The sequence below is a fragment of the Sphaeramia orbicularis genome, chromosome 24 (genome assembly GCF_902148855.1).
Source record: "Sphaeramia orbicularis chromosome 24, fSphaOr1.1, whole genome shotgun sequence".
Lineage (NCBI taxonomy): Eukaryota > Metazoa > Chordata > Actinopteri > Kurtiformes > Apogonidae > Sphaeramia > Sphaeramia orbicularis.
The window spans coordinates 41,864,765-41,879,736 of record NC_043979.1 but is presented as its reverse complement, the minus strand read 5'-3'; the positions used below and the strand labels follow the sequence as shown (position 1 = coordinate 41,879,736).

Here is a 14,972-nt window from a genome sequence, read left to right as displayed (position 1 = left end):
AATGGTGCGGCACAGACGGCTTATCACTGGGACAGCAGTGCAGCAGCCTTTTGAATTCATCCTCTTTTACTCTGGCTTCTACTCATCCTTCTAGATTGTACATGCATAGATCTCTTATGGCCAGTGTCCCTTCGTTTTTCCCGCATTGCTCTATTTCTCTGCCCCTGACTTACTCACTCACTCACACACATACACCCACTGTTCTGTTTATTCACTCCTTTAAGCCTCCATCCATCCATCTATACTTCCAAATACCCATTTTTGCCTGTGCTTTTCCTCTTCTTCTGTTAATCTCATCCTCGCTCTGTCCATGCCCTGTCTCTCTCTCTCACTCTGAGGTAAGGGAGGGGGTAAGTGTCCCAGGGGAGATGCGTTTTGTGGCTTGAGGGAGAAGGGGGAGGGGCTCCATCATATCAGAGGGAGGGAACAGATCTGGTAAAGGGGATGAAGGGGAGGATGGGGAGCGTGCGTAAAGTGAGACTGCCCGCAGCGGCTCAGGCAGTCGAATCGCAGACGTGAGCGCGGAGGTTGAGAGGAGGAGGAGGAGGAGGAGAAAAGAGGCTAAACTAGAGTAGAAGAAAGGGAATCTAACAGCAGAAAGAGAATGTAAGAGGACAGTCGGGCGCCTCCTCTGTACCACCTCAGAACACAGACAGGACGGAGGGTACCTGAGTTTGTGCATGCCCCGCTGAAGTGTGTGTTTGTGCGTAATGTCTGTATTTTTCTCCCGCAGGTGACGTGTTCGATTCCAGTACGGCTGAGTCGTCTCCAGCCCCGTCCGCCAACGGGGCCCCCGAGGAGAGCATGGTAACCCCGACTCCCTCCCGACCCCGAACCACAGACGACCTGTTCGCGGCCATTCACAGGTACCCACACTTGTTTCCCCTCCACTTGTCACCGCCGTTCGTCAACTCTCCCACTTATTCCCTCTGCCTCCGCTCGAACTCCGCCTCCGTTTGTTCCACTCAGCCGCCTGTTTTACGGTTTGTTTTCCTCTCTCCCTCCTCCATCAGCATCTCATTCCCCCCGTTCCTCATCCCCTCATAAACAACATCTAACCCTGAACTTCGAGCGCCCACCCCCCCCACACACACTTCACCCTTCAGGACATGATTTCTCTTTTTCCATCTCCATCTCCATCCCCCTCCACCTCTCAGTCATAACTTTACCCAGCGCTGTCCCATCTGCAAGCGTACGCATCTGTCAAATAGCTGGTCTCTAGAGTCTCCAAGCCAGGACGGAGTAGCTTTTTCTATTCTTGGTCACGAGGCGACAGTGTATACACAAAATATAAATTTGGGGGAAAAATCCAGTTCAGTACAGAGATCTTTATCTGTGCATTGTCTTATCGAAGTAATCACATTAGCATTGCTCATTTTTAGCACGAGTTAAAAAGGCTGTTGCTTCATCCATTATTTAACTGCTCAACACCCTCCAGTACTAATCTAGGTTAGAGGCCACCAGAGAGCGCCTTGTGTGTTTCTCTTCCTCTCCCTGCTCTGATATGTTTCTGCCATTCACTGCTCTCGTGCGCTGACATATATTGCATACGTGCGGCCATACTTCAAAGGCTGAACACACATAAATTTCTCATGCAGCCCACCAGTTTGTGTTTCACGGTCACGTGCTGCGGCAGTCAAGAGTCCTCTTAAGCATCACAGGATTTCATTTCACGGGATTTTATTACTCCTGCAAACAGACTGGCAGTGCATATATATATATATATATATATATATATATATATACATACATACATACACACATATATATAGTGCATGTACACACTCATTAAATGTTATTGTGTAATACTGTTTAATTAATCATGAAAAATCGTGTTTAGCGTGTGTGTGTAATTCTCACAGTGGGATGGTGTTTGTTTACCGCTCGCCTTACTTCTCTCCTCCTCCATCACACCTCCCTGTACAGAATATAAAATGAATTTACACATTTGTGAAAAGTGGGAAGTGTTGTCAGGAATCATCTACAGTATTGCAAAGAAATGTAGAAACTGTGCTCTAAGGATGTGCTTTGTTTTAAGTTAAACGTACTTCATGTTATCCATAACTTACATAAAAAAGAAAAAAACAAATCAAGCATGTCAAAGTTTTAGTAGCAAGGGTCATTAAAATACTCGTAAAAACATCTAAAATTGAGGCTTTCTGTACACAATTTAATCTTAGTAATGATTTTTTTTTTTTTACTTTTCATATTTGCTGTCTTTTTTCACTTCTCTGAAGAAACAGAAAATGAAACTGTGGTGGAATACCTTCACGTTTGCAAGAGAAAACATTACTTGTTGACTGGAAACGCCTTCAAACCAAACTATACAGAAAGAAATACATGTTTTAGTCGATAGAGTGTTGCAAGTGGAAGCTTATGTTACAGTGTCATTGACGTTTGTAACCAAAACTGGAATATGTGTCTGTCCGGTGTAGCTCTGTATATGTGTGTGTCTGGGTTCAGTATGGAGGCGCCCTGGTTCACTGACTTCAGGTGTGTGACTATATTCACGTGTGAATGTGTGTGAGAAAACTCTTATGTAACACTGACGGGCTAATGTGGTGCGGGAGCTCGCAGGAGACGACGGCAGATCGAGGTTGAATTTAGGGCACGGACGCATTTCGCAGTCGTTCGCAAACAGAAGCTTTACTTCCAGTCGAACACAAACCATTTCTATTTCTTAGTCCTCGCTCCTTGTGACCTTCACCGAATATCCTCCACAGGTTCTTTGTCCTTCGTAGAATTTCTTCCTTTAGATCTAATCTGAGGATTAAGTGTTATGTCTCACCTTGCCTCAGTCCTCCTCCCTTTACCCCTGGCATCAAATAACTCCCTTATCACACAATCTGTATTTTTCATGCCTTTAATCATCTGTCTTCCCTTTCCTCCTCTCTCTCCCCTGTGCAGTGGGGGCATGCAGTGGGAGGGTGCACCCTTTCTAGAGAGGTGCGCAGTGGCAAGTAGCCCCTTCCCATAATTGCCCAGCCTTGTCACCTTTGCATCAGACCCAGTAATCCCACTATGCATACTGGACTGCAGATGTCTAAGGGCTGCTGTCATATTCTGCCAGTTCCAGCTTCGTTGCTACGCTTTGGTGCAGCAGTTAAATACAGTATAGGCTGAGCAGTGCAGTCAACCACTCTAATACTCCCTGCTGAGACCAAGCTGAATCGTGTGATTAAAACTGCTTTGGGCACATTTCCCAGTTTGTTTTTTGATTAATTTCATTGTGCCGCGTCTGAGCTTTCCTGCAGAATCGCAGCATCTGCAGCTTTTCCTATAAAAACTCAATGGATTTAAATCAAAATGCTAAACTCTTCTTCTTGTCATTGCTCTTCTCTTTTTTGAGCATTCATGCCACTCAGTGTTCTTCATTGTTTTACTTACATAATGCTGTGTTGTGCGATTGCTGGGGGCAGTGCTGACATATGGCAAATTTGGGACAAAGATTTGAGACATGTATTATCTTTAGTGTAATCCTTTTCTCCAGTTACACTCATTGTTCTGGGAAGCAGCTGCGTTTTAACGACAAGTATGAAGAAACTGTAAAGTATACGCTGCTGCCTTAATAACCAGTGCTGTTTCAGTTGCTTTTAAAACTGCCCCCAACTCTCTAAATGATTTTCTTGCTCTTCTGTGACCTCATTAGTCACTATTCAAATCACTTTACTTCTATTAACCCAGCCTGCGGTCACTTACTGCGCAGAGTTTCTCCACATATGCCCTCAGACTAATTACTCTCATCTTACCTCAGGTCCAAGCGTAAAGTCCTGGGTCGCAAGGAGTCTGAGGAGGACAAGTCCCGGAGCGGGAGCCACTCGCACTCTCCCCCCGTCACCCCCACTGGCGCGTCTCCGGGCATGGTGTCGTCTTTGCCTCGTCAGAGCAGCGCCATCCAGCGCAGCCTCCGGAAGTCGTCCACCAGCAGCGACACGTTCAAGGCCCTGCTCCTGAAGAAGGGCAGCCGCTCCGAGACCAGCTTCAGGATGTCTGCCACCGAGATGCTCCGCTCCACCGACCCACGCTTCCAGAGGACGCGCTCCGAGTCGGCATTAGACCCCCCCGCCGCTTCGCCCTCTTCACCCACAGCGCCACAGAGCCCCTGCGCCTCCCCCGGCCGCGGGAAGAGGTCGTCAGATGACTGGAACCGGTGCGAGGCTTTGGCCCTCTCTTCGCCGACTTCGTCTTTTTCAATGAGCGGGATGAAATACGGCCGCTCGCGCACGCCGCCCTCTGCCGCCAGCAGTAAGTACAACGCACGCAGCAGGATCCTGAGCAGCCCAATGACAGTTATCTGTGAGCGCGAGGGCGAGCTGGCCGAGAGCGAGTACGGGGACACGGCAGAGAGCATCTCCGTGGTCCAGACTCTTCCAGCGCTCCGGGACTCAAATGGCACTTTATCTGACGAAGGCAGAAGTTAAAGCGTGAGGACTGCCCTGTGGATACGGGGACATGAACTTCAGCGTTGTAACCAGGGGGCTGACGGCGCCCTCTACAGATGGACACCTTCCTGAGATGTACCCCCCCTCTGTGCTGCCGCCGCCGCCTCACAGGGTACAGACACACCAGGTCCCGATGCGAGGTCAAAGGTCAAAGGTCGCACTATTACGGACTCAACTGAACTTTGAAGTGGAGAACTGGCTCTTCTGCAGCTTTCCCATCTCTTCTGTGTTTGTTCTTCGACTCACCCTTCGTATTGTTTCTTTAAACCTGGTTTGTTTTTCATCCGTTTTCTCCGTTCTGTTCCGGCTCTCTTAACACAGGAACCCTTCGTTTCTTTAGAAAGACAAAGGATGACGACAAAGCGAAAGAACTGGAGAGTCACAAGTTGTTTGCTGTGGTGCTGTTGTAGCTTAGGCAGGTGGAAAGAAGTGAATGTAAAGGCATGATGGACGTTCACCTTCCGCTTCGCGCCTGTTGGCTCTGGAAAGTGTTTGAGAGCGCCATGGCTTGCAAGTGTTGGCTTTGAACAGCCGATATAGTGGAAGGAACAGGACGTGGTACAACACACAGCTCCATGGTACAACTCCAGCGATGAGTATTACCAGGTTTGCTCTTAGGTCAGTGGTTTCTTTTGCAGAGCTGGTGTGTTTAGTGGTTCATACAGAAGTGCAGAGGGCTCAGTGCTGCCGTCTGGGAACAGAATGATGGTTAAGTGTACAAAGGTTTGACCCAAAAAAGGCAAATTTACTCTAAAAAGAAACATAAAACCTCTATTGTTTTAATTTTAGTTTGTAGATTTGCACTGTGCATAGGTGTTTTTCATTGTTTGTGACTTAAAAATATGTTTAAAAGATTGTTTTAATAAACAAGTGATGTCATAACTGTGTTTGGGAATTAAGTACGAATCTATAAATGTAAAGCCAGAAATGACAGAGAAAAGTCTATTTTACCGAGTCTCCTAGTGATCATGTTGGTTACCAAAGAGCTAAAACAGTAAATTTAGCTGTCAGTAATAACAAACGTAAACACAATCTAAAAGTGTGGCCGCCTGTTGTCGTTGAATTTGCTCGAATGACCTGCTAGAACCCTCTAGAGCCTAAGTGATTTCTCTAATGCTGTTGACTTTTCTGCTCAGTTTATCCTTTTTGCAGTTTTATATGGTTCTGTATGTAAATACATAGAGAAAGGAGTTTTAAGTAACATTTTACTTATTTTCAAAGACTTTGTACATTTTTAGAGCCCTCTGTTTGCTGAAAGGGAGTGGTTTTTCCTTTTTTGTAGATTATTTATTTTCAAATAGTGGGGCTGCAGTACGACATCCTGGTCAGAGTCGGTCAGCGGGTGAATGGAGACGTAGCATCAGCAGCAATTTAGGACAGACAAGACCCAAAACACAAAGGCCACATTCACACTGCTGATCCTTCCAGGCTGTTTTTCTTTTTAAAAAAGGTGTTGGAAAATGCAATAACAATAGTCATATTTATGTCTTCAACAGATGTTAATCTTTTGAGTCGTGCAGGTCTAATCCTGGTGTTTCCAGCTGAGTCAATGTGGTCTTTGAGTGTCATCAACTGAAGTGACAGGCGTGACACTTTAAGAACCTCCTAAGAGCCGTAACAGCCTTTGGTTTAATCACCTGTGGCTCGACACGCGTCTCCCAGCACCCGCCTAATCACAGTGAGCACTTTGGGCCCAGGTTTGTCTCATGCCAGGAACATCTCAGTCCAAGCGAGTTTGTGAAAGGGTTAAAGAACAGGTGAAGACTGAGACTGAGGAAGAGGAGGACATGCCAGTGGTGGGAGTGGAGCTGAAGGCAGGCTGCTAACGCTCATGTGTATGTCTGTGTAATTAAACAAGGTGATATTTAAAGAGCTCGTCTGTGTGTCATTTCTCAGTAACCGCCCTTGTGTGTGCGTATGTGTGTGTGTGATTCACGGCCATCTGCCAACCCGGCGCCGCAAATCACCGCCTCATTAGTGCCGTCGCCATGGCACCCACACTCGTCCGTCATCTCCAGTCCAAAGCCTGTCGTTTATCCCCGTTCCCTCGGCCGTGGGGGTCATCAGTTATGTCCCCCGTCTCGGACATCTTATTAGAACACACACTGAATCGCTGAGAGACTCGAGCCCAACCCCTGAGACCTGGCCCGGATGTTTATACCTTAGAGTAGGAACAGCAAACATGTGACCCGCGGGCCAAAACCGGCCCACCAAAGGGTCCACTCTGGCCCAGGGGATGAATTTGTGAAATCTAAAAGTTACAATGGAGATATTTCCAGTCAAAGTTGTCAAAATCTTTGTAGTTCAGAAGCCACATGCAGACCAATATGACCTCAAATGGGTCTGATCTAGCGATGGGAACTGATAACAATTTAGCAGTTTGAGTTGCATCATCAATATCACTTATTCAGTTTCCAATTGATTTTCACTGGATTAAGGAATAAACTATGGCACAAATGGCCTTGTATGCACTGACATTTTGTATTCCATTCAAACAAACCTTAAAAAGGTGTAGTTAAAGGAGTGTCAGATCTACCTGCTGCAGCCTCTGAGCCTCGTCATCATCTAAAAGGTAATTATAGGAGGATATGGAGATTATAAATAAACAACAGTGAAAGCAGGTTGGTCAGTGTATCTTTTCGTAATTGGATTTTCATTTCAGAAACAAGAAAAACTAGTGGTTAATTGACTCGTTTTAAAATAGAAGAATTAAAATTGAATTTCAAGGTGTTTTTCTTTTTCAGTGTCAAAACAGATAAACCAAATTAAAACAGGTTGATTTTCATTTTCTCTTTCTAATAACAAAAGAAAGTTAGTACCTGACAGAAATGGAAAAACAAACAAAAAATGACTTCATTTTTTGAGACCGGATGTTGTCATTTTCTAGGAAAGAGTGCTAATTCTAAGGTCGCAAAGATTCTTACAAACAATGGGTTTGTACAAATCTTAAGTTTGTGTGAAATCTGGACATCGTAGACATGCTCCCTCCACGAATGTCAACAAACTCCGGATTTCACACCAACTGGAAGATTCGTACAAACCTATCATTCGTTAGAATCTTTGTGACCTATGCATTAGCACTCTTTCCTTGAAAACGACAACATCCGGTATCAGAAAATGAAGAGTCATTTTTGATGCATTTTTCCCATTACTGTCAGGTAGTAACTTTCTTTTTTATTAGGAAAAGAAAATGAAAATCAACCTGTTTTTAGGTCACTTTTTCTTCAGTTTGCTCCGGTTTTGATGTAATAGCCTTCAACTTTAATCTGACCTTTAATGAACAGCTACATGATCAGTGAATTAAATCGAGGAAGATACCTGATATTCACTGAAAAACTGCAAAATACACAAGATAATATTGTAATAATAATTGGTGATAAATCACTTAAAGGTTAGATCTGGAGTAAAATTCATTTGGGAACTACTACAAAATTAACACTGCCTTAGAGCCTCTGAACACCTCTATATTCTCCACAGATCCTCAATGCCCTTTCCACACACACACACACACACACACACACACACACACACACACAGGCGTCTCAAGGGCATAGAAACAGAAACCTGCAGTATTTTCAATGAAGTCCTTCGGCCTCTTATTCAGCGCAGTCACATGACCTCTGACACATCCATCCAGCTGACAGACATCAATCAATACAAACCCCTCCCTGTCATAATCACACTACTCACTCCCTCCTCTGTACAGGACCCTCACCAGAAGACAACGTACGCAGTGACAAATGAGACGGTGTGAGCGTGTTGACTCCAGTGTCACAGAGAGAATAGTAAGCACCAGTCAACAAGTACTGCTCCAGTTAATCACAAAAAGTAAAACACTGTTTGCTTTTGTACCAAATTAGACAGGACTCACAGTATTTGTCAACGCCGAGCCAACGAGCTAAAAGATTTACATCAGCTGGGAACAACTTATGCCACATTCAGGAAAAATGTATTTATTTACTCCAATGTCTTGACTCCCACCGTTCCAAGTTATTTCCCATCGGCAGCTGCAAAGTTAGCGATAATTGGTTCCTGATTTAAGTATAAATTGTCAGGTTGGAACAGGTGGAACTGAGTCGACTAATGCTACTTTCTTTGCAACTCGGACATTTAACAGACTACAGAAAAGGATTAGGGCCACTGGAAAAAAAACAAATTAAAATTAAGGTCCAGTATATTTGTTTTATTATTATTATTCTGAGGAAAAAAGTCAGAATTCTGTCTTTAATCTCTGAATTCTGACTTTCTTCTTAGAATTCTGACTTTTTTCCTCAGAATTCTGTCTTTTTTCTCTCATAATAATAAAAAAAGTACAGGGTGGGGAAGCAAAATTTACAATATTTTGAGGCAGGGATTGAAAGACAGTGTATGACCAATTTGTTTATTGGAAGTCATGAGAATTTATTTGCCACAAGAAAATGTACATAATAGAAAATGTTTTTATTCTCTGTGTCCTCCTTCTTTCTCAATAACTGCCTTCACACGCTTCCTGAAACTTGAACAAGTGTTCCTCAAATATTCGGGTGACAACTTCTCCCATTCTTCTTTAATAGTATCTTTAAGAAAGTCGACATTGCTGTGTGATGTTCTATTGGTAGCATGTTATAAAACGCCCCAAATAGCAGAATCCAGAGGGTTTAGATCTGGGCTAGAAGGTGGCCATAAGCATGATTCCCAAAAATTGCTAAAGTTGGATTTGTTGCTGTTGTCAACAAGTGTTTTGGTGTTCTTGTGTAAGAGTTTAACTTCAAATCATATTTTACTGCATTTCTAACGCTCTTGTTGTCTACCTCAAGTTCAATTGCCATTTTTCTCATGGATTTGGTTGGATCCTTTAGGATTTTGGATTTGAGAGCTTTAATAAAAGCTTTGGTACGTTTTTTGTTGCTTCCTCCACTTCCAGACTTTCTCCTAATAGTTTTGCTCATAGTCATTCTCTTCTTTCCATTATAAACAGTCTTTATGGACACTCCAACTATTTTTGAAATCTCCTTTGGTGTGACGAGTGCATTCAGCAAATCACACACTCTTTGATGTTTGCTTTCCTGATTACTCATATGGGCAAAAGTTTCTGAAAAGGTATGGATAATAGTGTTAGGTATGATTATGACATCAATATATGTTTGGTTTCAAAACAATTGACGCAGTGCCTGCTGAGAAAAAACAACTAAATGTTCATTGTAAATTTTGCTTCCCCACCCTGTATATTTTTGGACCTTAATTTAATTTTTTTTTTCCAGTGGCCCTAATCCTTTTCCATAAACATACACCAAGTCACCTAAAAAGTTTATGGCAACAGAACCTTAGACCTACCATATCACATTTAATACAATTTAAAGACTTTTTTAAGGCATTAAATGCAGATTTGTAAATTCAAGACTTTTAAGACCATGTGGGAATCCTGACATTCACGCTGCAGGTCTTTATGCTCAATTCAGATTTTTTTTTTTTTTTTTTTTTTTTCTGAAATCTAATTTTTTTTTTGAAGTGTTTGATCACATTGTAATTACAATCAGACCCATATTATGTGACCAGAATATGGCCCTGAAGTGACATCATACTCAGAACACTGTGTTCATGGAATAGAGTTCCCACTGGGTCTTAAAAGTCTTGAATTTACAAATGCATTTAATACCTTAAAAAAACTCTTTAAAAGGTATTAAATTTGAAATGGGAGGTCTTAAGTTATGTTGTCATGAACTTGTGTTTAAATGTGTTGGTTAAATGTCCAAGCAGCAAAGAAAGTAACATTAGTCGACTCAGTTCCACTTTTTCCAACCTGACAATTTATATTGAAATTAGGAACTAATTATCGCTAACTTTGCAGCCCCCGGTGAGAAATGAGTCAGAACGATGGGAATCAAGGCAGTGGAGTAAATAAATACATTTTCATAAATTCCAGGAGTCACGAATTTTTGCCAGTATGACCGTGAAATAGATTGTGAAATGGGCATTAAAATCTGTTCTAAGTAATCTTAAAAAAGGTCTTTAAAGGTCTTACATTTAACTTGTAGAAACCTGTAGGAACCCTGATGGAAATAAATATTTGCATGTCCCGCCTCCTCCAACGCAGAACTGTGACGCATGTCGGATTTCCATGACGGAAAAGTCACTTAAAATGCGGCATGACCATTTCTTAAGTAATTGCTTTAAATAATAATAATTCCTTTCTTGCCTAAATCATCAAATACTCAATTACTGGTTATGTTTTTTTGTGTTTCCTGAAAAATCTGAAACAATGACGTAGGCAGATGATATGAAAGTGGCCTGGCTCTGATTTGAGAAAGAAAAATAGATTTGTGCCATTCAGACTGTCAAAAATAAATACATATTAATAGTGATAAATAGCATTTCATTGGTTAGTTTTGTTTAAATTATGATCTTTTCTTCCAAAATGCCTCAGAGATGGTTTTTACTTTCTGACTTTTTGACAAACATTGTGACAGGGGTAACAAAAAAATACAAGACAAAACATCTGACGTACAAATTCATAGACTTCAAGGGAAACAACATAGACATCAGACGTGACAGAATAATTCATAGACATTAAGCAAAACAAAGACGGGTGCAAACAGAGGGCTATTTACAAGTGGCTTTGTGTGTGTATGATTATTTATGATTATTTTGTGCATGTTGGGCATATTCAGGTGGAGATAGAAGAGGGAATAAAAAAAAAAATTGACAGTCTAATAAGTAAAAAGGTCAAAGGATGTGAGTATACAAAAATGACAAATCAGTAAAGGGTTTTAAATAATAGTATAGAAAGAAGAGTAAGGGAGAAAAAGAAAAAACAGCTAAATCAATAATAGTGACAGCCATTTTCAATTTCTCTTAACATTGATTTTGTTTTGTTTTTTTAATCCATGACTGATTTTAAATGTTCTACCTCTAAATTTCTAAAATATTTTTCATACTCTGATTGTAAATAATTTTCTACCACAACTAAATCGACTTTCTTCACATCTCATCTCCCATTAAACTTAAAGGAAATCTTGATCTTTATAAACTATATGGACAAATATATTGGGACACATCATGGCGACGGCTGTAATATGTCCTGTTCATGCCGATTTGACATAAAAACATCAATATTTCCTTTAAGTTTAATGGTAGATTTTTCCTCTTAAGTGAGATGTGAAAAAAGTAGATGGTTAGTTGTGGTAGAAAATTATTATTTACAGTCCGAGCACGAAAAATATTTTAGAAATGTAGAAGTTGAACATTTAAAATTAGTCATGGATAAAAAAAAAAAAAAAAAATCAATTTTAACAAAAATTAAGTCAAAACCATCTCATTTTGGAAGCAAAGATAATTTCAAGGAGTGATATTTTGCTTTTTTTTTTTTTTTTTAAATGGAATTCTGAATTTTCAAACATTTCCCTGTGGTCTACATAAACTGTAAATGCTATCCCTGGGTCTGAATTCTTCATTAATTCAACTCCACAGGTCCATCTTCAACCCTATTTCTGACTAATGACACCAGAAAGGTCATTTTGAGCACTGGCCCTTTAAATGCACATGACCCCACCCCCTCCAGGTTGTTGGCTATGCTGTTCTGTCCTATTCAACCAACAACTGAACATTTTAGGTAATCGGCTTAAAGTTTGAACATATTTTCAATTTTTATGACAACCGCTGCTGCTGACAAACAATTATGTCGTACTCGGAGAACTGTTCATCAGAAGTCTGGACCTTATATGTGCAAATGTCGTGATGTAACTAGTTATAAAACTTTCCAAATTAAGCAGGAATTAAAACAGGTTGTAGAAATCCACTGGATTTTGACCAAAATGAAAATAAAGATAGTTTTGCAGCACCTGGAGGGTTCCAATTCAAACTTTTAGAAATATGAGGGTCCACAAAACCACAAATAAATGAACCAAAGACTAATAAAAGTGGGTATAGCAAAATATGACCCCTTTAAACCAAACTAATGCAATGATATTTATCACAAAATAAAGCTATATTATGATATTTGTTGTTAAGGTTTTGTATCCCAGACCCGTTAGAAAAAAAAACACCTGAATTCAACGTGTCCCAATACTTTTGTCCATATAGTGTACATCAGATAAGGGTCACATAGAGGCTAACTTTTCCCTGCAATGTGAACACACACTGCTTACACACATCCAAGTCCACTCACATGAACAGTTTGTAGATAATAGGACACTTGAACCGTATTACAATCAAAGTTCCTTCAGTCCAGTGGCCTGTGAGAACGGCTGCATACTGTAGATTAATTTCCTCTATTTAATCTCTGTCAGCACAAAATGAGTTTGGTCATGGAAGTATTTTCACACCGTGCCCTCCACATCAACCGTTTCCTCAGTCAAGGTCTCCATCAGACCCGCGGCGGTTCTCCAATTAAAACACAAGCCTGGAGTTGGAATTAAACGGTGAACTTCATTATACAGTCGCGGAAAAAAGTATTAGACCATTAAAAGTCATCAAAAAACAATGGTTACGCAATCCAGTACTAACTACTATGTGTGTCATGTGACTAAAACAGACAGAAAAGAAAACACCGGATTTTTCAGGAAACACAAAAAAAAATGTAACCAGAAATTGAGTATTTGATGATTTAGGCAAGAAAGGAATTATTATTATTTAAGGCGATTACTTTAGAAATGGTCAGGTCGCATTTTAAGCGACTTTTACGTCATGGAAATGCAACATACAGTCGCGGAAAAAATTATTAGACCATCAAAAGTCATCAAAAACAATGGTTATGCAATCCAGTACTAAGTCCTGTGTGTATCATGTGACTAAAACAGACAGAAAAGAAAACATGGAATGTCTAAAAGCACTGTTTTTGTCAGTACGATGCCATAGCTACTGAAGTGGACTTAATTGTGAACTATGACCCCGTCCACCCAGGCCCAGAAGAGTCGCTCTGAGTGGCAGACACTGACGATACAGAAACAAATAATTACATTGATAATCATATTCTTTCATATCACACTGTGTGCAACCACAATGTTAATATGTAAATAATATCTAATATTAATTCTATATTTATAAAAATACCAAATGTCTTATTTTTCTTTATTTTTTATTTTTACTCATTTGTGGTTTTTTTTTTACCTGTCTTTTTCTCTGCACTTCCTTATGAAATTTCCCCACAGTGGGATAAATAAAAATCTTTCCTTATCTTATTGTATCTTATTATATCCATTTATTAGACTAATGATCAGTCATTTAGTTATGAATTACAATCATAGAAAAAATTATTAGACCATCAAAAGTCATCAAAAATAATGGTTATGCAATCAAGTACTAACTCCTGTGTGTATCGTGACTAAAACAGACAGAAAAGAAAACATGGAATGTCTAAAAGCACTGTTTTTGTCAGTACGATGCCATAGCTACTGAAGTGGACTTAATTGTGAACTATGACCCCGTCCACCCAGGCCCAGAAGAGTCGCTCTGAGTGGCAGACGCTGACGATAACAGAAACAAATAATTGCAATGATAATCATATTCTTTCATGTCACACCATGTGCAACCACAATGTTAATATGTAAATAATCTCATTTTAATTCTATATTTATATAAATACCAAATTTCTTATTTTTCACTTAGGGCATTTTTTTACTCGTTTGTAGTTTTTTTTACCTGTCTTTTTCTGTGCACTTCCTTGTGAAATTTCCCCACAGTGGGATAAATAAAAACCCTTCCGTTCCTTATCTTATTGTATCTTATTATATCCATTTATTAGACTAATTATCAGTCATTTAGTTATGAATTACAGTCGCAGAAAGAATTATTAGCCCATCAAAAGTCATCAAAAACAACAGTTATGCAATCAAGTCCTAACTCCTGTGTGTATCATGTGACTAAAACAGACAAAAGTAAACATGGAATGTCTAAAAGCACTGTTTTTGTCAGTACAATGCCATAGATATTGATGGAAGAACTGAAGTGATTTTGGTTATTATCAAGAAAACCATGGACTTACGAGGTTTCCATTCAACAGCGACATTGATAAACATTGAAAACATCACTTAATCAGCACTTTTGTCATTTGTTTTCCAATTCATCTTATTAAAGTATGTAAGATTTAGTACATTTAACCTCTGAGGCAAATCATTTGTAAAAAAAAAAGTAAAAAATAAAAAAAAAAACAATAACAACTGTAGACTAGTGTAATTTGTAATAACTGCAGAGGTCATCTACAGTCATGGAAAAAATTATTAGACCATCAAAAGTTATTAAAAACAACTCCTGTGTGTATCATGTGACTGAAACAGACAGAAAAGAAAACATGGAATGTCTAAAAGCACTGTTTTTGTCAGTACAATGCCATAGATATTGATGGAAGAACTGAAGTGATTTTGGTTATTATAAGAAAAAAAACATGGAAAATGTTTAGATATCAGCTCTGAAATTAAACTACTATGAACTATTTTTGTTGTTATCATTATATTTGTCCAAACAAATGTACCTTTAGTTGTACCAGGTATTAAAATGAACAAGAAATTGAAGAAAACAAGGGGTGGTCTAATAATTTTTTCCGCGACTGTATGTTTC

General features: G+C 40.0%; 1 protein-coding gene across 8 annotated transcripts in view; it reads left to right on the top strand.

The window, feature by feature from the left end:
* The window catches only part of nhsl1b (NHS-like 1b), a 113,235-nt gene extending 106,921 nt beyond the window's left edge, over positions 1-6,314 (top strand). For 6 of the 8 annotated variants that reach the window (XM_030128643.1, XM_030128639.1, XM_030128642.1 and 3 more), the window contains 3 exons: positions 734-866; positions 2,908-2,946; positions 3,755-6,314. In XM_030128643.1, coding sequence (XP_029984503.1) covers positions 734-866; positions 2,908-2,946; positions 3,755-4,421 — 839 coding nt within the window. In that variant the 3' untranslated portion in view covers positions 4,422-6,314. The remainder of the gene's footprint in view (positions 1-733; positions 867-2,907; positions 2,947-3,754) is intronic. The other 2 variants (XM_030128641.1, XM_030128646.1) reach the window with 1 other exon arrangement.
* The last annotated feature ends 8,658 nt before the right edge of the window (positions 6,315-14,972 follow it).